The following is a 24410-nucleotide window of genomic DNA, read 5'->3' on the forward strand; positions in this document are numbered from 1 at the left end:
CAAGGGGCTCTGGCACCCCTCACTCCTGGCCCCACATCCCAGCTCCAGTTTATCCCCAGTGTTCTGGGACCACTTTATGTCCTTTGAGACACAGATTGAGAGGGCTGAAAAATTCCTCCACAAATTTAGGAGGCATATTACTCCAAACAGACTAAAACCAGCAAAAGACACTGACACAAACATCCACACAATGCAGGAATCAAACACAAGGGACTCATCCAGAAGTCCCAGTACAGAGTCCTGCATCCTCTGCCACAGGAAACCTCTCCCTAGGAGCCACTTCAAACTGAAACACTGCCCAGGCTGAGCAGCTGCCCTGGGGCCAGGTAACCCCTTTAGGGCTGGGTAACCCCTGCCCAGCCACCAACCCACCCTGGCACCAGGAAACAGCAGCAGGACCTTTGCTCCCCAGTCCCAGCTTTGCTTTATCAGTGCAAGAGCCAGCCCCTCGTCTCTCCTGAGGATTTACCCTCCCAGGTCTAACCCTGAAGCCAAGGGTCAGCCTGAGACAGGACCTGCCCAGCTCCATCAGGAGTCTCACCACCCAAAGGGACAAAGCCCAGCACCCCATGCCAGCAGGACTTTGTGCTGCTCTCACTTACCTCAGGGAGCTGGGAAACCAAGCAGCAACTCAGGCAAGTCCTCACACCAACCAGGAGCACGTTCCATGCAAAGGATGGTGCTGGCACAGCTTATCTGGGGTCCCAGAGCAGGGTTGGGGTGCAGAGGAGAGGGGTTTTCTCCCAGAGAAAGCTCCCAGGACCTGCTGCAGGCACAGGAGCCCCAGAACAAGAAACACTCACCCAGGGCTGGGGCTTTTGGGCACCAGCACCCACTCCCAGCTGTGGGAGGGAGAGGGAGGTGATTGCAAACACATCTCAGCTGCCCTGCAGCGCCCAGGGCTCAGTGGCTGCAGCTGCTCCCTTGTCCCCATCCCTGGCAGTGCCCAGGGCCAGGCTGGACAGAGCTCAGAGCACCCTGGCACAGTGGAAGGTGTCCTGGGCAGGGGGGGCAATGAAACGAGCTTTAAGGTCCCTCCCAGCCCAAATCACTCTCTGATTTTTTGGCGCTCCGTGCTGCTGTTGGAAGTATCAGAGCAGTGGAGCCCCCTCTGCCCTGGCAGCGCTGCCCAGGAGCCCCCAGCACCTCCCTGGGGAGGCAGCAGGAGGGTGACCCAGCTCCTTGTCCTGTGACAGCAGCAGGAGCTGCTTTGGGACAGGAGGGTGCTGCACAGGAGCAGCCGGGTTCCACCACCTCGCCCCCAGCCCAGGAGCCGTGACCCTGTGTCCCTGTGTCCCTGTGTCCCCGTGTCCCCGTGTCCCTGTGTCCCTGTGTCCCCGTGTCCATGTGTCCCCGTGTCCATGTGTCCCCGTGTCCCCGTGTCCCCGTGTCCCTGTGACTCTGTGTCCCTGTGTCCCCGTGTCCCCGTGTCCCGTGTCCCCGTGTCCCCGTGTCCCTGTGTCCCTGTGTCCCCGTGTCCATGTGTCCCCGTGTCCATGTGTCCCCGTGTCCCCGTGTCCCCGTGTCCCCGTGTCCCCGTGTCCCTGTGACTCTGTGTCCCCGTGTCCCCGTGTCCCCGTGTCCCCGTGTCCCCGTGTCCCTGTGTCCCTGTGACCTGTGTCCCTGTGTCCCCGTGTCCCCGTGTCCCCGTGTCCCCGTGTCCCCGTGTCCCCGTGTCGCTGTGTCCCTGTGTCCCCGTGTCCCTGTGTCCCTGTGACTCTGTGTCCCTGTGTCCCCGTGTCCCCGTGTCCCCGTGTCCCCGTGTCCCCGTGTCCCCGTGTCCTGTGTCCCTGTGTCCCTGTGTCCCCGTGTCCCCTTGTCCCCGTGTCCCCGTGTCCCCGTGTCCCCGTGTCCCCGTGTCTCCGTGTCCCTGTGTCCCCGTGTCCCCGTGTCCCCGTGTCCCCGTGTCCCCGTGTCCCCGTGTCCCCGTGTCCCCGTGTCCCCGTGTCCCCGTGTCTCTGTGTCCCCGTGTCCCCGTGTCCCCGTGTCCCCGTGACTCTGTGTCTCTGTGTCCCTGTGTCCCTGTGACTCTGTGTCCCCGTGTCCCCGTGTCCCTGTGTCCCCGTGTCTCCGTGTCCCTGTGTCCCTGTGTCTCCATCCCATTCAGGAGAGTTTAGCAGCCAATTTCCATCAGGGGCTGCCTTGTCATGGCAATAAACCCTCCAAGTGAAACCCAGGGCACGGGAGGACACTCAGATCCCTTTAACGGAGCTGCTACAGAGCTGGGCGGGTCTGGCAGAGAGAGGAGCAGCAACAAAGATCCCAAAAACATGAAAATGACACAATCTGCAAATCTGTTTGGGGGATGGCCCCAAACTCCCGCTGCATCCCTGCCCTGTGAGCTTGGCCTTTGCACATCTGCAACCCCTTTGCTTTCCTTTTTACTGTTTTTTTCCCTTTCCTCGGCCCAGATCACTTTAAAGGTCCAGCTTAGGGCATAATTAGCAGAGCAGTTCAAGTGGCGAGGGCAGTGACCTTGGGCGGTGGCAGGAAGCGGCAGCCGTGGGTGGCCTGGGGGGGCACAGCACCTCCCAGGAACCAGCCCTGCCTTGTAAAATCTCCTCCTGCATCCCCAGCACGGCCTCGGTGCCTTTTCTGCCCGGGGAAAATGGCATTTTGGTGAGACTGTGATGCTGAGCTCCTGTCCCGTGGGCTGCACTGGCTCCCACACACACAATGTCCCGTCCTTGCTCTGTCCCACAGCTGCAGGGACAGCCCAAGACAGTGGCCAAGGACGTCCCCACATCACCCGGGCCACCCGTGGCCAAGGACATCCCCACATCACCCGGGCCACCCGTGGCAGTGGCACTGTCCCTCTGTCCCCTCTGTCCCCCTCACTGCGGGGCTGTGTCTCCATCGGAGCTCCCTTATCAGCACCACGACCTTTGCTGCTCACAGTTTAGGGGCTGGAGCCTCTGGATCTGTTTGATTTCTGTTGATGGTTATTAGGCAGAGGAAGTGCCAGAAGGGATTTTGACCTCGAGTTTAAACCTACTCCAATTAGAGGCACTGAGCCTTTAATTACCACGCTCCGGCCACTTTGGTTAAAGCAACAACAAAAACAAACACAGGATCTGCTCGAGGATGGGCTTCTCCTCCCATGGCTCCTCTGAGCTGCCACCTACCTTGTCCCTGTGCTGGTGACTGTGGCATGGAGCATTCTGGCCCACCAGGCTGCCTCCAGACACAGAGGTGACACCACTGCAGGTGACACCCACGGGCAGGTGACACCCATGGCCAGGGGACACCACTGCAGGTGACACCCATGGCCAGGGGACACCACTGCAGGTGACACCCACGGGCAGGGGACACCCATGGCCAGGTGACACCCACGGGCAGGTGATACCCATGGCCAGGGGACACCACTGCAGGTGACACCCACGGGCAGGTGATACCCATGGCCAGGGGACACCACTGCAGGTGACACCCACGGGCAGGTGACACCCATGGCCAGGGGACACCCTGCCCTCATCCCCTGCCCCTCACACCACCCCCAGCACCCCAAGGATGCTCCAGGGGTGATCCAGTGAAAAACACCCCAGGTTACAGTTCAGGGCTCATTAGAGCTCACTGAGGGCTGGTGGATATTTTGGAAACATCCATTTCTTACTTGGCAGAGCTGCTATTAAGTCAAGATATTTTTTTTTTAAAGCAAGTCCAGAGTGTTCTTGTTCTTTGTTCCACTTGGCCCTGGGACATGGACCATGTTTCATCCCCTGGCACCACTGGCTCCCAGCACAGACCTTCCTGATGCTCCAGAGCCTGGCACATCTCTGCCTTTTGCTTTATTGTTATATTCATCAATATAATGATTAATATGCTTTATTAACCTATTTTAAACTTAGCAAAATGGGGTTTGTGTCCATGAAAGACCTATGATTTAAAATTACTTTCTAGGATACATCTTGTGATTGATTTTTTACTTTAAACTGTGACTTAATCCTTGTGCTCTGATAATTTCCTTCCCTGCCTGTCCATTTTACCCAAAAATCTGAGAGGAAAAAAGTCAAGGGGAAATTCTCCTTCTAAGCAGCAGCTGAGCTGAAGTGGGATGGGGTGACAGCCCAGCTGGGGCAGTGGATGGATTTGGGCATCCCCAGGACCTGGGGGGAGCACAACAACCCTGCCAGAACCACACTGTGGAGTGTTTTATGTGATGAGTAACAGGGATCAGCACTAAAACAGCCCCTGTAAATGTCCCAAATGTTTAAATAGGTTCCTTAACCCAGCTGCCACCAGGTTTGGAGCATTGTGTGGATTTTCAAACACTTTGGTTTCTTTTTTGCTCCCATGGAAGCTGTGCCATCTTTTGAACACAAGGCAACGAAAACAAGAATAGTGCATGAAAACTTCATGTAAAAAGGGATTTCCTCAGCCCTCAGCAGGCATGGGTTGGGCACAGGGAGCCACAGCACGGGTGAGCTCTGCCCCTGTTAGATTTTCAGCATCCCACAGATAGGAGAGCCCCAGCCCCGAGGAGAGGTGGGGGCAGTCCCTCCTGTGAATCACTGCCACTAAGGAAGCCACTGAAAGTGAGTCAGTCCTGGCTTTGTGCGGCCAAGGCACACAGGGATTAATTCACTGGAGTGTTTCTCTGGTGAGAAAGGACTTCTGCAGTAAAGCCAAAAGGTTCAGAGAAATCATTCCTAAATCCAGCAATATTTATTGATTTCTTGTCCATGTAACAGTATAACCCAGAGTGAGAGGGGAAACATCCAGCTTAAGGAACTGGGAGGTCTCCAGCTGAAGTGGTTTTATTCCTCAGTGTAATTCTCTATTCCACATTATGCCATGGACAATTAGCACCAATATTTTCACTGGGGTTCCCTCCCACCAGAGCAGGCAGGGGAGCACAGACAATGGGCAGACCCCTCCTCTCCTCCATGGTGCTCCTACCTCCTCCACAGGCAGATCTGATTTCTTCCAGCACGTGCTGTTCTCCCTTCAGCTGAGCCTTCTCCCCTTGGCTTGCTTTTCCTTCTTCCATGGAAACTGGAAATCAGATCTCACGAAGCACTTCTTACTGGTTTGGGTTGGAAGGGACCTTAAATCCCACCCAGTGCCACCCCAGGACACCTTCCAGTGTCCCAGGCTGCTCCCCAGCCTGGCCTTGGGCACTGCCAGGGATCCAGGGCCTGCCCACCCTCCCAGGAACAATTCCTGCCCAGATCCCATCCACCCCTGCCCCTGGCAGTGGGAGCCATTCCCCCTGTCCCCAGCAGCTCTGCAGTCCTGTCTGCCCTGCACAGCTCCCAAAGCCTCCAGCCCAGCCTGGCTGCCAGGGAAGGCCAGAGGTGTTCACTTGGTCACTGCAGGTGAGCACAGCCCTGCCCCTGGTGTGAGGTGGCTGAGCTGTCACAGACCCAGACAAGCGTTTGAGCCTGGAGTCGGTGTGAGCACACCCAGCACAGTGTGGCTTCTCCAGCCCCTGTCACCCCCCGTCCCTCCCCACGCTCCCAGGGCCTCTGCCTGGCCAGGAACATGGAGCTGGAGGTTCTGCAGCTCCAGCCCACTCAGGAGGAGCAACAGGAATGCCAAATATTCCACTTCTCTGGATATTCAAGCCCAAATAAGGCCCAGATGCCAGGAGAGCAAACACGAGGCTGATCGACCAAGTTTGGGCAAACGTGATTGAGTTCCCCAATGCTGCAGATTTTGCCTTGGAGGATAAAATTCCTAATTCTGTGTTCACTTATTCTTGTTTAAAGAGGGATCTGTGGAACCTCCATCCATCTCTGTCAGCCCCCAACTGCTTGTTTGTGGGAACTGTACATTTGAGAAGTGGAGCTGGAAACCAAAACCAGCTTCATGGTAAGTCAAGTAAGTCATGAAACTACCAAAAAATCCAACAAATCCCCCAAAATGGAATCACCATTTCCTGACAGGCTTGGTTACAAAGATGATGGACATCTTTTGGAGAGGGAGATTTGTGTTTCACCTTCCATGGAAAAGTGATGGAATGCCCCAGATAGTGTTTGTCATCAATACCCAGGTGCAATAACACAATTAAACATTGTCCTACAGCAACAATTGCTACAGAAGTGACATTTATTGACGTTCTGCTGTATTTACAGGTTGAACATAGTAAAACTCCAAAGTGAATGACCACTTGGCAGAAAGCACAGGAGTGCACATTAAATCTACATTTCCAACGCATCAGAGTCTCTGCTAACACAATTTATAAAAGCAAGAATTACAGGTATGTTAGGAATTGTCTCAAAAGTCCCAAGCCAGAGAAAAAAAAAAGGCCTTTGTTTTGCAATATGGATTTTATACAAAGTTGCAACATGATCTTTCAGTTTTACACTACAGACTTGTTCCGTGAAAACCCCTGGAGAGCCCAAAAAGTTGGTGATGTGAAAGGAAAGGATACTACAACACCGAGAATAAAGACTGTTAGAAGTTAATACTTGTGCCACCTCTAAATTCCCAATGCCACCTCTGAGTCTGGACTGCACCAACCCTTTTCCTCCACAGGCCCCAGGTGCTGGGGGATTGCAGGAGCAAAGCCACCCCTGTGCTGTCACCTCAGCTCCAGGGTCACCCTGTGCTGGCAGTGAGGCTGCATGGGACACAGAGTGCCAGGGAGGGACAGGGAGGGACAGGGAGTGACAGGGAGGGACAGGGAGGGACATGGAGTGACAGGGAGGGACAGGGAGGGACAGGGAGTGACAGGGAGGGACACGGAGGGACAGGGAGTGACAGGGATGGACATGGAGGGACAGGGAGGGACATGGAGGGACAGGGATGGACAGGGAGGGACAGGGATGGACAGGGAGGGACAGGGAGGGACAGGGATGGACAGGGAGGGACAGGGAGGGACAGGGAGGGACAGGGATGGACAGGGAGGGACATGGAGTGACAGGGATGGACAGGGATGGACAGGGAGGGACAGGGAGGGACAGGGAGGGACAGGGAGGGACAGGGAGGGACAGGACATGGAGAGGACACCAAGTACAGGGATGGACAGGGACAGGACATGGAGTACAGGGATACAAGGGATGGACAGACAGTGTCACACTGCACAGAACAATGTCACACACACTGCACAGAGTGTCACACACTGCACAGGAGTGTCACACAGCACTGGACAGTGTCACACAGCACAGGGTGTCTGTCACACACTGCACAGTGTCACACAGGACAGTGTCACACACTGCACAGTGTCACACTGCACAGTGTCACACACAGGACAGTGTCACACACAGGACAGTGTCACACACAGGACAGTGTCACACAGAGCACAGGACAGTGTCACACACTGCACAGTGTCACACAGAGCACAGGACAGTGTCACACACTGCACAGTGTCACACAGCACAGGACAGTGTCACACAGCACAGGACAGTGTCACACAGCACAGGACAGTGTCACACAGCACAGGCAGAGCCTGGCACTCCCAGGCTGCAGCAGGAACTAAAGCAAGCCTGGCCCCTGCTGGCCCCAGGACAGCTCCTGCTCCCAACAGCACAAACTCCTGACCAGCTCCATCAGCACTGCACAGACTCACTGCAACAGCTGCTTCTAACATTACCCACTAATGAGTCAACAATTACAGAATTCTGCATTAATTATTAAAACTTTACACCTAAAAACAAATAGAAATAAATGCTTCTCCTTTTTCTTTTTTTTTTCTTTTTCCAACAGTACTTTTATTTATTTATTTTAAAGCAGGTGATTATTTTTTCTTCTGCTCCAGAGCCTTGATTCACTTCCTGCAGGTGTCCTGCTGCTTCTTGGGGGGGATTTCACTAATGCAGGAAGACATTTGCCAGAAAACATCTGTTGAAGAAGGATATTGAACACTGAAGCTGCAGTCAGAGGGTTATTTTGGATAACAGGAGGATGTCATTCACACAGCACAGGATGTCTAAGGGCTTATGAAGTGTCTCAGCACACAATGATGTGACTCCAGCAAAATGCTCAGGAATCTCTGTGTGTTAATGGAATAACACCAGGATTGTGTCCAGTGCTGCACACACAGTAAATAGCTAATATTAAAGAATAGTAAACTCCAGCTTTCCAGCAGATTCATTTCACCAGGTTGTATTTTCTGGTTTGCACTCATTATTCCCCTCCAAATTTTCTAAAAATTATCCCTGCTCTAAAATAAAAATAACCCCTCACTGTGCCCTTTGCATCATGCCCTGAAGAGGAAATCTCATCAAAGGACAATACTACAGTAAAAATCCAAGTCTTTTGTGGTTTCCTCACTCAGAATTCAGAATTGAAGGTTTATTTTCAGGGGAATTATCAAAGTTGTAATATTTATAAATTATTCTGGACACTTATCTCAGCATGTCTGAAAGAGAAAGTGCTTTTTTGAGAATGCTCTAAAATTACACATAAATAAGAATTTAAACACTCTATACCTCCACAAGCAAGGAGTGAAGCCAGGTCTCTAAAACTGTAATTTTAAATTTCAAACATAGGAAAAGTTTGTGCAAAAAGAAACCACAGAGTTCCTTTAGGGAACAAACAATAAGTTTTGGTAAAGGAGCAATTTTTTTTTAATTGTTCAGTCAGACAAAATACAGAGATAAAGCTGACTTTAAATGTTCACAATTCCATGACCATAAACTGGGGGAAATCAACCCTCTGGTGAGTCAGCAGGAATCTGGGAGGATATTACAGATCCTGGAGGAGGTCACAAACCAGAACTTTGTTAAACAGAACTGAAACACATAAAGAAATTGACTGAACTATTTTTACACACTATCACCAGAGGAAAACACTGCACAAAGGCTGTTCTGTGCTGCAGGTTCTCCTCCCAGACTGGAAATGAAGGAGAATCGTGGGCAATTTGCAGTTTCTAATAAAAGGGAAATGCATTTGGAAACCCAAGGCTCGTTTTCAAATCTCAACAATTTAACGACCCCCAATTTAAAGCTGGGCTTGGTTTAGTTTCTTTGACTGTCCCAGCTGCAATTGCCTCTGTCTGGGGAAATGGAGTGTTATTATGATATTTCTAAAGGGAGCATCATGTTGCATTCCCCAGCTGGGGAGGAACCTATTCCAGGATTTCCTTCCCCTCAGGGAGGACAGTTAATGCCAGGCCATTATCTGCTGTGAGCAGGAAATTGTGCTCAAGGCTTCAGCTACTTAAGCCTCCTCCTTTAAAACCCCATTAGGGCAGCCAGGCTGAGGCTCAGCACTGAAGCAAAAGACTCCCAGGCACTCAGGTTTTTGCAAGATGCTCAGGCAGGACAGCTCAGGTGTGTGGAGAGGTCTGAGGAGAGCAAAGGTGTGCAAGGGTGTCATTTCTTCAGGAACCTGGCAGCAATTTCAAACAGCAGAATTCAGACAAATTGTTCCTTCTGGGACAAAAGCCAAAGGCACTGGCACTCCCCTCTAACAGCTTTGGTGATCTCTCCTTGGTTTGGGACACACCAAGTGTTTCAGGCATGAGATTTGTCCTCAAAGACACATTTGCCAAATGCACTACAGTACCAAGGGGCAGAGGTTTTGTTCTCATAGTTTCTAGTCATGGAATCAAATGAATATCCAATTCCTCACAGCAAAAAATTCAGGGAGGAATGTCCAGTGTTCCTCTGCCTCCCTCTAGGTCAGTCTGGGCTCTGCAGACTCAGGAGCTGGGGAGGGGATACCAAGAAACAACTGTTCCCTGCTTCCCTGAGTTCTAAAAATATTCAAGCAATGGAAAGTGGAGCCTAGAAAAGCCACTGAAGAGAGTTAAAATCAAAGCAGAACAAATTGAGGAAAGCAGAAAATTTACCTTTAGTAAATAAAGAGAACTCTGGTTCTGGGGAGAGTGGAAAACGTATCTGGCATCTTCCTGACCTTTGCATAATTAATAAATCCTCTGAGAAACAGCAGAAAACCTGCAGGGGAGAGACACATTTGTCCAGTTAACACAGGTGCTGCTTCTTCAACAGCACCACCCACAGGGACCTCAGCACTGGCATGCACAGCAGCTCATCACACACAGCCATTATCCTTGGTACCAGTAACACCTCATCTTTCCATTTCAGGGAACTTCAAAAACAAACTGTCCTTGGGCAGTCATAAAACTTTTGACTCCAAACAAGATCCAGTCACTCCCAAAGCAGGGAAAAGAAAATAAAATGAGGAAGGCAACAATCTACTCTTCCATTTCAGATGCAAGAGCAGACACAACATGAGGTACAACATATTCTCTTCTGAACTTCTGGATGATATGAGGATGCTGCCACCAAAAACTGGCAACTGGAGGACAGAGTTTATATGTCTTTAAAACCTGAATGTGTTCAGTCAGAGGAGTAGGAGATCACATTTCATCTGTGCATCTACACACAGAGATTTAGCAGCCAGGAATGCTCACAAAATCCCAACTGACTTCACAGAGTTTTAAAGCATCTTTCCCCCCAGACACTCACCTAGTACAAGGAAGACCCACCAAAGCCAGTACTGGCCATCGAAGTAACCAGGAAAATAGGTGGAGAACTGAAAAACAGCCAAAAAAACACAGCTTAGAGCAGTGGAGTTTGTGAACCAAAATCTGCTCCCCTCAATTTTAGCAGTAACCAGATCAGGGCTGCACACAAGAGATCTCCCAGAAAGCTGCATTTCACCAGCTGCAGGAATGAGTGACCTCCACAAACTGCTATTTATGGTTTTCTGCACCAGCTCTAACAAGTGGAATTCAGATTCAACACCCAGCTATGAACTCTGGCAATCAGTGGGGCACAAGGACACTACTGGGCAATTATTCCTGTTTTAAATTGTGTCCTGGATGATGATAAAGCACAGCTGCAGTTTCTGAAAGGGCAGAGCAGGCTTGCAGCAGTGCAGCACATTCACTACACTCTCAGGCTGGATGGTGTGACAGATGGAAAAGGAATCCAACATCTGTGGAACCCACTGACAAGATTCCCAGCTGGGAAAATTACTGCTATTAAATGAAAGGTACCAACACTATGAGAGCACTGAAGTTCACAGTTTCAGAATAAATACAGTATCATTCCTCTGGGTTTGTTCTGTTCAAGTTTAAAAACCTAACAAAAGATAAACTTGTTACTGTGTTTAAATCAAATCCACAGATAACATCACCTCCTTCTGTCACATCTCTTAATCCAGCAAATAGCTCTCAAAAACCTCTGTACAAAGATGACCACAAAAACTTCTACAGAAAAGTGAAGAGATGCTTTATTTACAAATCAGAAGGTGGGAAGTGACAGCTCTGACATTAATGCTCTGCACTTCCACTTACAGCCAATGAGCTGCTTTGCCTGAAATTCAACTTTCAGCCTGGAATGTCTGTGTGCCATCATTTCCAAACAAAGACTTCCTGATGGAAATATCTTCTCCCAATTCCTCCAAAAAATCCAAGAGCCCCAGAGCCCAGAGCAGGATGCAGGCTGCTGCTGGTGGCTGCTGCAGGGAGGCTGCAGCAGAGGGCACCCACGGCCTTCTCCCTCTGCTGCTGCAAACCAGCTCCTCCCCACGCCCCTCTCTCCTCTCCTCAGCAGCTACCCCACATTTCAGAGAATTTCCTCATTTCCAGAGGCACAGCAGGCTGCAGGGGCTTTGCCTGGGTTAATGTTTTCCCAGGATCAGAGCACTGCTGCTGCTCAGCACAAAACCACACTCTGATCCCAGCCAGAGGCTCTGTCAGACACACTCACAATGAATCCCAAAATCCCAGAGTTGGATTGGGTTGGAAAGGGTCCTACAGCTCCACTCTTTTGCCACAGACAGGACACCTTCCACTATCCCAGGAATCCCTGTCCAGCTTAAACTTGGACACTTCCAGGGATGGAGCATTCCCCAAAGCATATCTGAGTGTGCAATCTTTCTCTTCTTGTACTACAATTGTAATTCCAGCATATAAACAGGATGTAATTATGAAAAAGCTCTGCTCTTAGTGAATAAGTAGCTCAAAATTATTTCATTATTAAAAAAAAAACAAACCAACAAACCTAAATTTATCACTAACTTCAGTATGAGATAAAAACCTGCTGGGGAAAGGTATCAGTGTCTTGTAGGTGGTTTTGCAGCACACAACTCACCCTGACAATAAGGATCCACTTAATGAGAGAGAGACCAAACCCAGAAATGGCCCCATATCGTCCTGCAGCTGAAGTAGTCAGACAGAAAGACAGGAAAAATCCAATCCAGTTGAAGAGGAATGCCACTGAGAAAGGAGGAGAAAAGCAGCAGGTCAACACACCTTCATATTCCAAGTGAAAAAAAAAAACCATAAACCTCTTGCACACAGGTTTTTCCTGGTGTTACATAAACATAAATGTGACCCAAACTATTTTGAGCCATTGCTTGGAAAACTGTTCATTCCATCAGGTACTTACTGAAGAACGTCAGCATGAAAATGCCATCATTGCCTATCCTCAGCTGGTCAGTGTCATCAAAGTCATCCCTTGTCACAAAATCTTCATCCTGCAAAGCAAGGGAGGCAGCACAGGAGGATTTAGGTCATACAGCAACCCCATCTCTGGGTGTGATATTCAAAAAATCCCAAATCTCAAAAGGCCACAAAATGCAAACATGAAAAAATTCCTGTTTCTCATCCTGAAATGGTGCAGGGCATGAAATGTTATCTATACACTAGGAAATGTATCTTTATTTTTAACATAGTCAAGATCCAGCATGTTCTTGTTCTCACTGTGAAGAATTCTTCAACTCATCAAAAAATTATCATCTCAGCAAGGAATTTGGCTTCTGTGAAGAAGTGTAATGAGCAGTGGACTTCTAATGCTAGCAGGGGTGGAGGAATGGCTGAACAAGAGATAATGTTGAAAAAACAAAAAGAAATAATTCTGACAGAATGGTTTTATCGTCCTGTACCAGCTACACTGACCTCCAGAAAAGTCAACTAAGTAAGCAGCAGGAGTATCAAGGGTAGATGTGCCAGACAGCTGAAGAATTAATCCTAAATCTTTTTTAAAAATGAGGGAAAACCCAACAAAAACCCCAGTGTCAGTGCACAGGGTTACAGTACAGTCCCTCTGTCAGTTTGCCAAGCTAATCTGGCTACACATGCTGGCATTACTGAGATGTCTGACATCATCACACTGCTCAGAGGAAAATTAAAGAGAAAAAAAAAAAAAAAATAAAATAGCCACAGGACTCTCAGGAGTGTGGAAAGCTTCAAAAACAAAAAACCCAAGACAAATTTTAGGAGCCGTGGCACAGGATGGGCAGGAGCTGGAGCTCAGGGACACTCACCCTGCCAGGGACCAAGGGGATGGTGGCCTCAGCCTTGCTCCTCTCGGCCTCGTCGTAGCTGGGCAGGGTGGTGGCCACGTTGTAGGACGGCGGCTTCGGGAACCCTGACTCATCCTTGTAGTCAAAATAAGCTGCAAAAAACAGTTCCACAGGAGGTCACTCAGCACTTCCTCAAGAACTCTGTTGGGAATGAGCAGTGCTCCAGCACCCCAGGCTGTTAAAGGCTGCTCCCTCCCCACCTTCCATCCATTCCAGCCTCCTGCCACCCCAAAGCAGTGAAAAGCACAGGAGCACCTTCTCTGAGAGCCAGCAACCCACAGAACCCTCACTGAGCATGTCTGGAACCCTCACTGAACATGTCTGGCCATACTTCTGCTTAAAACACCACATGCTGTGCCTCTGCTGACTTGGAATCTCAGAGAGTCACGTTTCCAGTTCCAAGTGGTTATTAAAGTTATTAGTGACAGGACAGCAGGAAGATTCAAAGTACCATCCAAGTGCTTGGATGGATTGGAAAGTGCAGGGAAAGTGAATTCTTTAAACCCTTTTAAGTAACAAATCCTTTAAGGAAGGGGCATAGCATCATCCAAATGCCAGATAATGAGAGGGGAACCACAAATCCTCCCAGCACTTTGATTTTTAGCTGCCTTCAATTTACTGAGAACACTGTGAACTGTAACTTGAACACCCCTTGATGGGATGACATCAGATGAATGCAGCCAAATTGCATCTCCCAAACCACAAGTACCACCAGGCTGTGCATCAATCCTGATCCCTGCAGCTCAGGGAGGTGCTGCAGTGGCAGGCAGGGATGAGGAGAGCAGCCAGGGCCAGCAGAGCAATCCCAGCCCTGCCCCAGGTGAGAGTACCTGTGCTCTCTGCAGAGATGCTGCTGTAGGGTGGAGGGGCATCGTTCACCACGGGCACGGCCTCGCCCGGCTCCTCTTCATTCTGCAGCTGGACAGAAGCACACACCAGGCCTTAGGGGGGTCTGTGCTCCCACACCCCTGCAGCTTCAGCTGCACACACCAGGCCTTAGGGGGGGCTCTGTGCTCCCACACACCCCTGCAGCTTCAGCTGCACACACCAGGCCTTAGGGGGCTCTGTGCTCCCACACCCCTGCAGCTTCAGCTGCACACACAGACCCCTCTGCAAGGAGACTGCTCTGCAGCACCACGGGGCACAGCAGCTGCTCAGCCTCCCTCCGAAGCAGTCCCACTTGAAATGATCAATCTTCCAGCTCAGTTTTAATGTTGTTTTTAATCCTCTCCTCACACACCTGGACTCCAGCAAAGCACAGCTTTCCAGTACCTTTCCATTTGCCTGGCACTTCCTCAGCTCACAGTGCTTAGGAGCTGCAGCTGCATCTGTTTTAGTCAGAGAAAGATAGTGAGACTCCCAACAAAAGGCTCCATTGCTGCCTGTGGCTTTGCTAATGAAGGTTTTTTCCATGGATACCTTACATAATGATGCACAGAAGTATAAATGTTGCCATTTCCCTTCAACCTTTCACACTGCATGACTGAAAAGGAGCTGGTTTATTTTGTGCACTGTGCTTCCCACAGGCTCTGTATAAATAACCAGGAGCTCTCACAGCCCAGCACAGCTCACACGAGGCAGGTGTGCCATGGCAGCTTTGATAGGGAAGCAGCAGCACCAGGCCAGAAAGGAGGTTACAGCTGCCATCTCACGTTTCCCTTCCTTCCATTTCTCATCACCTCAGCAGCAAAAGCACTGAGGTTTTCTGCAGAACAGCTCACCTCAAACAAGCACCCCAGCACTGAGCAGGGGCACTGCCCTTGCACCACTAAACAACCCTCCAGCCTTCCCTCCTGCAACCCACACGTGCTCCTGAAGCCATCCAGGATATTTTGTTTTCTTTTCTTTGGAGAGACATGTTGCCACTCTCCTTGAGCATTTAACACAGGGGGTGGGGGCGTAGGGGGATGTTCTATCTAATTTGTACCTCTTATCAGGGGAAAATAAATCAGCTCCCACTTCTAAATGCAGATCTTGGATATCCAAGTGTTCTGTGGTTTGGAGTTTTATTCCTTTTGCTGCTTTACATCAAAGAACACAGAATAGTTTGGGTTGGAAGGGCCCTTACAGCCCATCCCATTCCACCCCTGCCATGGCAGGGACACCTTCCACTGTCCCAGGCTGCTCCAAACCCATCCAACCTGGCCTTGGGCACTGCCAGGGATCCAGGGGCAGCCACAGCTGTCTGTGCCAGTCAAAGTCTATGATCTATAATCTATAATCTATAGTCTGTTCCACACACTATATCCACATCCTCTGTGAAAGTCATGACTGGGCTTAGCAGATGGCAATGAGTGGTTCTGCTGGAGGTCAGGGAACAACTCTGGAAAGCACCAGAACAAAATCAGGAGCACTGTCTGCCAGTCCAGGTGCAGCAAAACAGCAGAAAACCACAGTCCTGCACTCCAGTCCCACACCAGCTGAAGCTCACTCTGCTCCCAGGAACATTTTCTAAACAGAATAGGTGGGGGGAAGGGTGTGGTCAGCCCCAAGCTTTGAGGATAAGAAGCCCTCACATGGCAAGGCTGAGCTGTTTCCTTGGAGAAGGAGAAACCAGTGATCCGGATGAGAATTTAATCCTGCAGCAGGAGCAGCTCCCAGCACAGCTGGCAGCAGGACACACCCCCAGCACTGGGCCCTGCCAGATGTGAAGCACAGCAAACAGAGCCAGGGTGTGAGGCCCTGGGGTGGAGCTGGCAGGACCTGCCTCACCTGCAGCTTTCCTGAGCCTCAGGCACTGAGCAGGGACAGCAAGAGCTGCAGCAGCTCCCACCACTGTGAGGCACCTTCCAGGAAACAAAAATGCATCATTTTATAAACCCCAAGCAGCTCAGCATTAGGAGTAAATGCAAACTAACTTGAGAAGTAATTGCCTGTTAGAATATGCTTTAATTTTTTTATTTTTTTTTAAAGACAGCATTACTCCAGAAATCCCAAACCACCCTGCACAAAGTACAAGGGGCAATGGAAGGGGCAGGAAAACACAGAACCAAACTGCCTGGTTCAATCTCTGCCCTGAGAGGCTGCCCCTGGATCCCTGGACACAGCAGGGTAGAAAAAGATCATCTTTGAGGTCATCCCAACCCAAACCATTCTGTGATTCCATGATTCCCCCAGCTCTGTAGTTCATGAATTCTCAGAAAATGCTCCACCATGCTCATTGTCAGTCTATCCATAAAAATTCAGTATTTCTCTTCTCCCTGTGCCTGTGCAGGAGCTGGTGTGTTGACAGGAGGAAAGGCTCTGTCACAGCTGGGACACTCTGGGTTCCACAGGACCTTTGTCACCTGCTCTCCAGCTCAGGGGGTGGCAGAAATTCAACCCCTCATGTCTGTAAGGAAGAAGAGCCTGAGAGCACAGTCAGCAGGGAGGAAAGCACCAATGTGACAACACTGGAAGAAATGAAACAAAAGAGGCCACAGATATTGAGTGGAATATTAACTCCTACCACTGGCTCTTCTTCCCATAGTAAAAAGAAATGCATGTTCTTCCACCAAAGTCATGTGGGAGAAAGCAGCTGAATTCCCTGCTGCCTTCAAACATCCCAATTCAGGTAATGCACAATGACACAAAAAATGCAGCTACTTTCTGAAGCTGAGCTCGAGGCTGTAGGAGGTTACAGCTATAGAAAACATATTTTTCTCCTAATGGACAAGGTACACAAATGCCTTCCAGCCTTTTTAATGATTCCAGGCATCTAAAATTCAACTAAGTGCCTATTAGCAGAGCAGGGAGGGCTCATGTGACAGGAAGAATGACTCATCAGGCCTGGCAGTGCCACACTGCTGCCCTGCCTGGCCCTGGCTCCCACCTGCCCTGCACAGCTCCAGGTACAGACCCCAGGCTCCAGAAGCCAGAGAGCCTGGCCAACAGCAGGGTCTGACTCCAGCCTGCTCTGCTGAGGCTGGGGGATGTTCTTTACTAGATTCACTGATGGGTTTTGGATTTTTGGACAAGGTTCTGGCATTTGTGGCATCAAAAATAAGACAGTCTTTACAGCCATGCATGTAGTTACTAAAACAACAGCTTGGCTGGGATTTTCTTCACCAGACTGCTAAACCAACAGAAAACTGACTGATGGAACACCCTGGGATATTTATTTTCAAAAAACCCCCAGCATCAGAAGCCTGGCACTGAGCAGGACATCACTTCTGCCACTTGCCCTGACTGAGACCTGTCCCATGTAAATTCACAGCACGGAAGCACAAAGGTTGAAATATTCCAAGCTATTTGGAAATATTTCCATATAAACTTTGAAGAAAGCATTTCCAATAAATATATTGGTAAATTCTTCCAAATTTCCTAAACTCAGCATATGGGCTGCTGACAAAGTTTTGAATCTTTATTTTCTAATTCCCCTTTGCCAAGTTCTGAGGCTGCACTCAGAATAAATACTCTTTACACTAAATCAGCATCACTACACTAAATCAGCATTACTACAAACTTGGCCTTAGCAATATACCACATATTACATATCTTCAGCCTTTTGGAAGTAAATTAAAGTCACTGCCAGCTCTGAAAAGGAGAATTATTTTTACTGACTTTTGCTTTACTTAATTAAACACAGCCTGATTTAAAATCCTAACTTTTGCCAATGTTGTTGCAAATTTATACGAATTAGCATAGCCTATTAATCAGCAGGAATAATGATAAGCTACCAGAGAAGCCAACCCACACCCTCCAGCCCTCTCCCTGGTGAGCAAATTGCTGTTTTCTCCCCCAGGCTCTTCCAGCCCATTTCCCTGGAGCAGTGCCACCCTGGGTGTCACCCAGGTGTGCTGAGCACCTCTCAGGTGACACATCTGGCACCTGTGCCAAGCCAACCCTCCCTGGGGAGATGCTGAGCCCCAGGAGTGACCTCCCTGCATGTGCCAGCCTGAGAATTGCTGCATGGAAGGTGCTCAGGCTTTGGCAGGGGCTGCCCAGGGAGGTTTGGATCCCCATCCCTGGAGGTGGCACTGAGAGCTCTGGGCTGGGGACAGGGTGGGGATGGGGCACAGCTGGGACTGGGTGGGCTGGGAGGGCTTTTCCAAACTGACTTGGAGATTCTGAGATACTCCTCCCTTTTAACAAGGACTGAAAACTTTAATTTCATTTAAATTATTAGAATAATTAAAAGTGCCTCCAGCTCCAAAACCTGGGTGTTTTTCCCCAGCTGGGGCAGCACCCAGTGAGCAACGACCCCATGAGCCACCAAAAGGCAAAACCACAAATCAAAACCTTTTTTATGCCCATAAAATACAACCTGTGCTCAGGAGGGTGTTGTCCTGTGACTCAGTGCAGCCAAGGGCCTGACAGCACAGAAATGCTCCTCAATCCTGGGAAACAAGCTGCTCTAATTCCCCTGCTTCTGTTCAAACAGGGACTTTGTCTGGTCTGCACAGACTGGAAACAAGCACTTGGGCCAGCTCAAACCTGTGCCCACACACTGGCCTTAGACTTGAGAGATCAAGGTCTTAATATGGAAAAAGCAGTTTTTAATCTTGGATAGCTGTAATTAAATTTCCCACACTTAGAGCATAAGCTTTCTTATAATATTTATGTTTTTCTGGACATCAGGGCATTACAGTAAGACTTCTAAACATTTTAAAATATCACATTTTTTAAATGGTTACATGAAGAAGGATAAGTATCTTCAATGGAAAAAAATCCCATATATTGTGCCACCATGGATCAAATTTGGATATTTCACAGCAAGCAGGAACAGAATGATTGGATACCCCTTATTACTGAATTTGCTCACTTGTCCCAATGACAAAGGATCAGAATTCACACACACAGAACTTTTGCTCCTTGCTTTCTGTATGGTTACTTCTAAGTCATGATGCCAAACCCCAGAAAAAGGTTCCTCATCTCCTTAACAACCTCAAGCCCCCAGGGATTGCTCCTACAGCTGCTTCCCAATGGGGTTACTGAGCCCCACTGAATTTTAGTGATGAGAGAAAAGTTACTGAAAAAGCCCAGCTCAGAGTCCAACACCATCCTGATGCCTGAGATAAGGCTGTATTGAAAAGTCTGCATGCAAAGCTATTTTCTCCTGCTGCACAAGCTGGGAGATGACCCTGGACTGCTGCTGCTCCCAGGCCTTTCCCACACCCTTTGAGCTTTAGGGACAGAATGTATTCAAATTCTGTAACTTTTTTACACAGAATCACTAAACCCTTGTAAACTTACCTGACAGGTACTGTTGCCTACAGAGGTGGATGTTTCATAGGAAAATAACCAGATTTTAGACATGTGAGCACAGACAAGGCTGGACAAGGGGCAGCATCAGCACAACCTTGCAGCAGAGGCTGCACAAACAATTTTACTCTGCAATTTTTCTAATTTTACTGGGCTTATGTCAATGGCATCTCCTATTCTGCTTACAAATAAAATTAAATATACAAATAAATATGCAAACAACCCACCTTGCAACTTTTCTTACCATTCTTATCTTTAGTCAGCACATCTTGCACACTGCAAGGACCTCACTGAGGAAACAGTCACTGACATTTCTGATTCTAATTGCTGACATGAAAAGATTTGGGATGTTCTCATGTATTAGTTTCAAGCTGTGTGCCCATTTCAGCTGAAAAATTAAGCACAAGCTTAAGGTACACACAAGGCAGCAACTGGTATCTGCCTCTCTGCTCCACTCCAGCCTCCCCAGATATTAAAGAAGCATTGTGGTCCTTCATCATGGATTTAAATTCTATTCCCACTCTATCTCCAGCAATGTATTTCTTATCCAGTTTTCACAGAATAAAAAACAAACAAATGGAAAAATCCTTCTTCCTTATTTTTCCCATCAACACCTTGCCTTATGGAATGATTCATGATCCATGTAAACCTTCAACAAGTGGAACAGGAAGACACAGCACTTAAAAACAAATATATCTTCATTATTTAACACTCCCACCATTTCCCAGGTGGGTTTACATTACTCAGACACCTCACATATATTTTTGAATGCTCCAAGTGCAAAGCATGCCTGGAAAACACAGAGTGTAAATAAACCTGTTAAAGTTGGGCTATTTTTTTCAGAGTGGAGGGTAATTTCTGTTCCAAGGATGAAACACAGTTCTGCCAACTGAACTCTCAATCCAGGGTTATGCTGGAAAGGTTTTAAACCCCCCTAATCCCAACAACACCCCTGTATAACTTTCCCAAAGGCAGATTGAAATGACAACAGGCTCTCAGTGTCCTTTTTTGGGGCCAGCAATGCCTGGAATAACAGTACCAGGGTGGGCTGCAGCTCTCCTCCTTCCCAAAGCTCTGCATTCCCACCTCCACAAGCACAGCCCCAGCACCTGGCCTGCAGGGGAGGATCCAAATCCAGCAGTCTGGGCCTGGCCCAGCCCTGCTCCCCTTGGAAGGCTGGGGAGGCTGAAATCCCCTCTCCAGAGTTTTAGTTTTATTTTACAAGGAGCTGCACTTCCTCAGTGTGTGAGCTCAGACTCACATCACCCAAAGGCACCACTGCAGGCCACTTTTTATCAGATTGTCTAAAGCCTGAACAAAGCCATGGGCTGGGAAGTTGGCTGTGGAAAATAAATCAGTGCACGCCCCTTGCACACTGCCCACAGTGGTGAATGACACGGGCTGGGAGTTTGCTGTGATGGAGCACAGCCCACATTCCCACATTCCCATATTCCCACATTCCCACATCCCACCTGCACAGCTGAGGAAGGGCTGGGAGAGGAAACACACAGGTCTCAGACTTGGGTATCAAGTTCTGCTGTGCTCCGACCATGGTCACTAACTCTCACCTTTTTTTCCTGACAATACAGACACTTGAGGAATCCTACAAATATTGTACAGGTTCCACAGTGCCCACACCTCAGTGCTGCTCCCACATGCACATGGATCCATCAGGAACCCATCCCAGAGTGAGGGTTACACATCCCTGGCATGCTTGGACAGTCACATTTACCAGCACAGGAACCACCTACCTACACAACCAACTCCATTAATGCATTACCCCATCACCCAAAAAGATCAAACTTTTAAAATTCCTCCATTCATAATCCAGTAATTTAAAGGATTAAATGAGCTTGGTGTGAATTTCTCCACTGACAGGATCCTGTATTCACCTGCAGCCCTTGCAGTTATCACTTCACTATCAGTCTCTCTTCCTTGGCACATGGTACATTCATTATTGTACATTCACACACATGGTGGGTTTCAAAATATGGGGGAAAAATTGACACTTTCCATGCTACAGAGACTCTCCCACTCTCTCATCCTCTCTTTATCTAAATCCCAGCTGCATCTCCACAGCTTGCAGGGCTTCTGAAGCAACACAAGCACTAGGAGCCAGTTCACTGATAACACACTTCACAGCAGGAATATCTGGGTTCTGGCAAAGGGTGAGGAAAGAGAAGCAATTTCTAAACAGCTGCAGGAAAGCAAATATATTTCCATGAGAATCTGCCTCTCACTCCAGTTAAACCAGTGGCTCCACAGGCCTCCATTATGTGCTTGTCTTTAGCAGTGCAAATCTCCCCTAATCTCTGCAGATGAGTCTGCCCTGGGTCTGCCCGAGGTGTGAGCAGACACAACACTGAGCTGGCAAACAACAGCTTTACACATCCCTCCGTGTGTGCATCAGCCAGGTAACACACGGCAGTGGGGACAGCAGGGACTGGCACCAGCCCCAGGCTCTGGGACACGCTGCAGATCCCATTGAAGGCACTGCTGAAGACACTTGTTGGGGTCAACACCACCAGCAGAACTGTGCCAGGAAAGGCGATTATGACAGACCTGGTTATCTGTCCCCAGCAGGTCCCAGAACAACACAAAGAGATTTGTCATTGTAAGTGAGCACATCTGTTTTGCACTGAGAAAAAAAAAAAAAAAAAAAAAGCCTCATTTTTACCTAACTTCTACATTTCCAGTATGTAAAAACACGGAGCTGTCAGATGAGACAAGTATTCCGTCCCATGGGAGGGTGGATGCCGAACTCTGCCGAGGCAGAGCCTTCCCACGCTGGGAATGCTACCCAGGAAAAGTCACAACACAGCGATTTCTCGGGAGAACCTCGCTTCAGCAGGAGCGAGCTGACTGCCGTTCTGAGGCACTTCTCCATCACTCCAAGTACAGAATGCTCCGTGTCTGAGGTCGAAAGGCGCCTGCCAGAACTGGGTCACACCGGGGGCCCGGCCGAGCCCCGGCCTTGCCGAGGGCCGCCGCTGCAGACAAACGGGAGGCAGGAAGGAGAACGAGCCCGTTCCCGAGGGAGCTCTCTAAGGCCAGCCCCGGCCTAGGGGGGTTCACAAGAGTCCGCAGGCCAAAGGCAGAAGGAAACTAACGGTGACCTCGGCCCGATGCCGAACGAGACCGTTCCCCCCGTGGGGGAAACGAGCGGCGGGGTCAGCGCCCTGCGCCAAGGTCGCCCCGGGTCTGGGCAAACAGCGGCCCCGGACACACCCGGCCCCGGCACTGGGCAAACAGCGGCCCCAGCACCGGGCAAACACCGGCCCCGGACACACCCGGCCCCGAGCCGGCGGGCAGCGCTCCCCGGCCGAGCCCGGCCCGATCCCCCCGGGGACCCGCGGCCTCCGCCCCGGGCGCTGCCGCCAGCACAGGCCCCGCTCCCGGCCCCGCGGCCCCGGGAGCCGCCCGGCCCCGGCCCGGCCCCTGGCCCGAGCTCACCTGCTGGTAGCGGCCGGTGCTGGGCTCGGCGGCCGCGGCCGCCATGGCGCTGCGGGGTCGGTGCGGGCGCTGCGCAGGGAGGCGGCGGCGGCGGCCCGGGCGCTGCTCGCTGCGGGCTCCGCTCGCTCCCGCCCTCCCCGTCACGCTCGGCCGCGCCGCCTCCCGCCCCGCCCGCCGCCGGAGCCGCCCCGGGCCGCGGGCAGCGCGCCTGGAGGGGCCGTGCGGGCACGGGAGCACCGGGGCTGGGGCAGAGCCGCGACACCATCGAGAGGCTGTGCTTGATCGTCACCTTGCTCCCAGCCCAGAGCACTCAGTGCCACCTCCAGGGATGGGGGCCCAACCCTCCCTGGGCAGTTCCAATCCCTGAGCTCCCTTTCCATGGGGAAATTCCTGCTGCTGCCCACCCTGAGCCTCCCCTGCCCAGCCTGAGGCTGTTCCCTCTCCTCCTGTCCCTGTTCAGCAGATCCCAAATCCCCCCGGCTGTCCCCTCCTGTCATGGAGTTGTGCAGAGCCAGAAATTCCCCCTGAGCCTCCTTTTCTCCTTCTGAGCCCCTTTCCAGCTCCCTCAGCCCCTCCTGGGCTCCAGCCCCTTCCCAGCTCCAGCCCCTCCCTGTCCTTCCCAAATTGAGGGGCCCAGAACTGAGCACAGCACTCACTGTGTGACCTCAGCAGTGCCCGCACAGGGACAGTCCCCTGCCCTGCTCCTGCTGCCACACTATTGCTGAGACCAGGTGCCACTGGTTCATGTTCAGCTGCTGTCAACAGCACCCCCAGATCCTCTCTGCTGGGCTGGTTTCCAGCCAGGACAGCTCCCCTGGGCTGGAGGGTGCCCAGAAGCAGCCTGGAGCTGGAGTGCCACTGCCTGCAGGAACACCGAGAGCCAGCAGCGTGTCCCCAGCACCACCGGAGCTGCAGGAGTGACCCCACATGCTCTGTGCACTGCATATAATGCACATTGTGGAACTCAAGTATCATTTTCAGAGTGGAAGCTGTCACAGGATGTGTTAGTGAAACTTAGGGAGTCAGGAAATTGGTGTGAGGCCACGCTGACAAACAATGCTGCCTCAGCAGGGACACACCAGAGCCAGCACAGAGAAACCAGCCCTGTCTGAGCCATGCTGACCAAGCCTGGGTCACACATGACCCCACCCATCCCAGTCACAGACTGCTGCACCAAACACGAGGTGTTGGCCTCAGCTCTTCCACATCCACAGGGAGCAGATGGTGTTGAGCTCCTTCCTTCCAAAAGGAGCACGTGTAGGAAACCACGCAGTGAGAGAAGTTGGTTTGAACTGAGTTCTTCAGTGTTACATTGGCCAAAAGACTTCTCAGCTTGTGGAACATTTGTTTTCTATATGCACAGTTCAGCTCTAGTTAGGCTTGCACAAAATTACCCACATCAATCCCTAAGGTGGATGAGATTTAAATATATCAGCTTTAGGATGAGGAAGGCTGAATCAGCCCCGCTGGGATTCCAAACTGCAGATTCAGAGAGTTGCAAGCACTGAAGCCCGAGGACATGGTTTTGAACTGCACACTCAGTCATAAATACA

General features: G+C 50.4%; 1 protein-coding gene across 1 annotated transcript; it reads right to left on the minus strand.

Moving 5' to 3' along the window:
* Positions 1-6030: 6030 nt before the first annotated feature.
* NDFIP1 (Nedd4 family interacting protein 1) lies at positions 6031-23137 on the minus strand. Its single transcript, XM_056502046.1, is given in 9 exon segments — positions 6031-7782; positions 9737-9842; positions 10377-10443; positions 12009-12133; positions 12306-12393; positions 13183-13313; positions 14052-14139; positions 22858-22935; positions 22937-23137. Coding segments are annotated over 8 exon segments (867 nt in total). The 5' UTR covers positions 23123-23137; the 3' UTR covers positions 6031-7782; positions 9737-9738.
* Positions 23138-24410: the final 1273 nt, after the last annotated feature.

The sequence above is a fragment of the Oenanthe melanoleuca genome, chromosome 13 (assembly GCF_029582105.1).
Source record: "Oenanthe melanoleuca isolate GR-GAL-2019-014 chromosome 13, OMel1.0, whole genome shotgun sequence".
Taxonomy (NCBI): Eukaryota; Metazoa; Chordata; class Aves; order Passeriformes; family Muscicapidae; genus Oenanthe; species Oenanthe melanoleuca.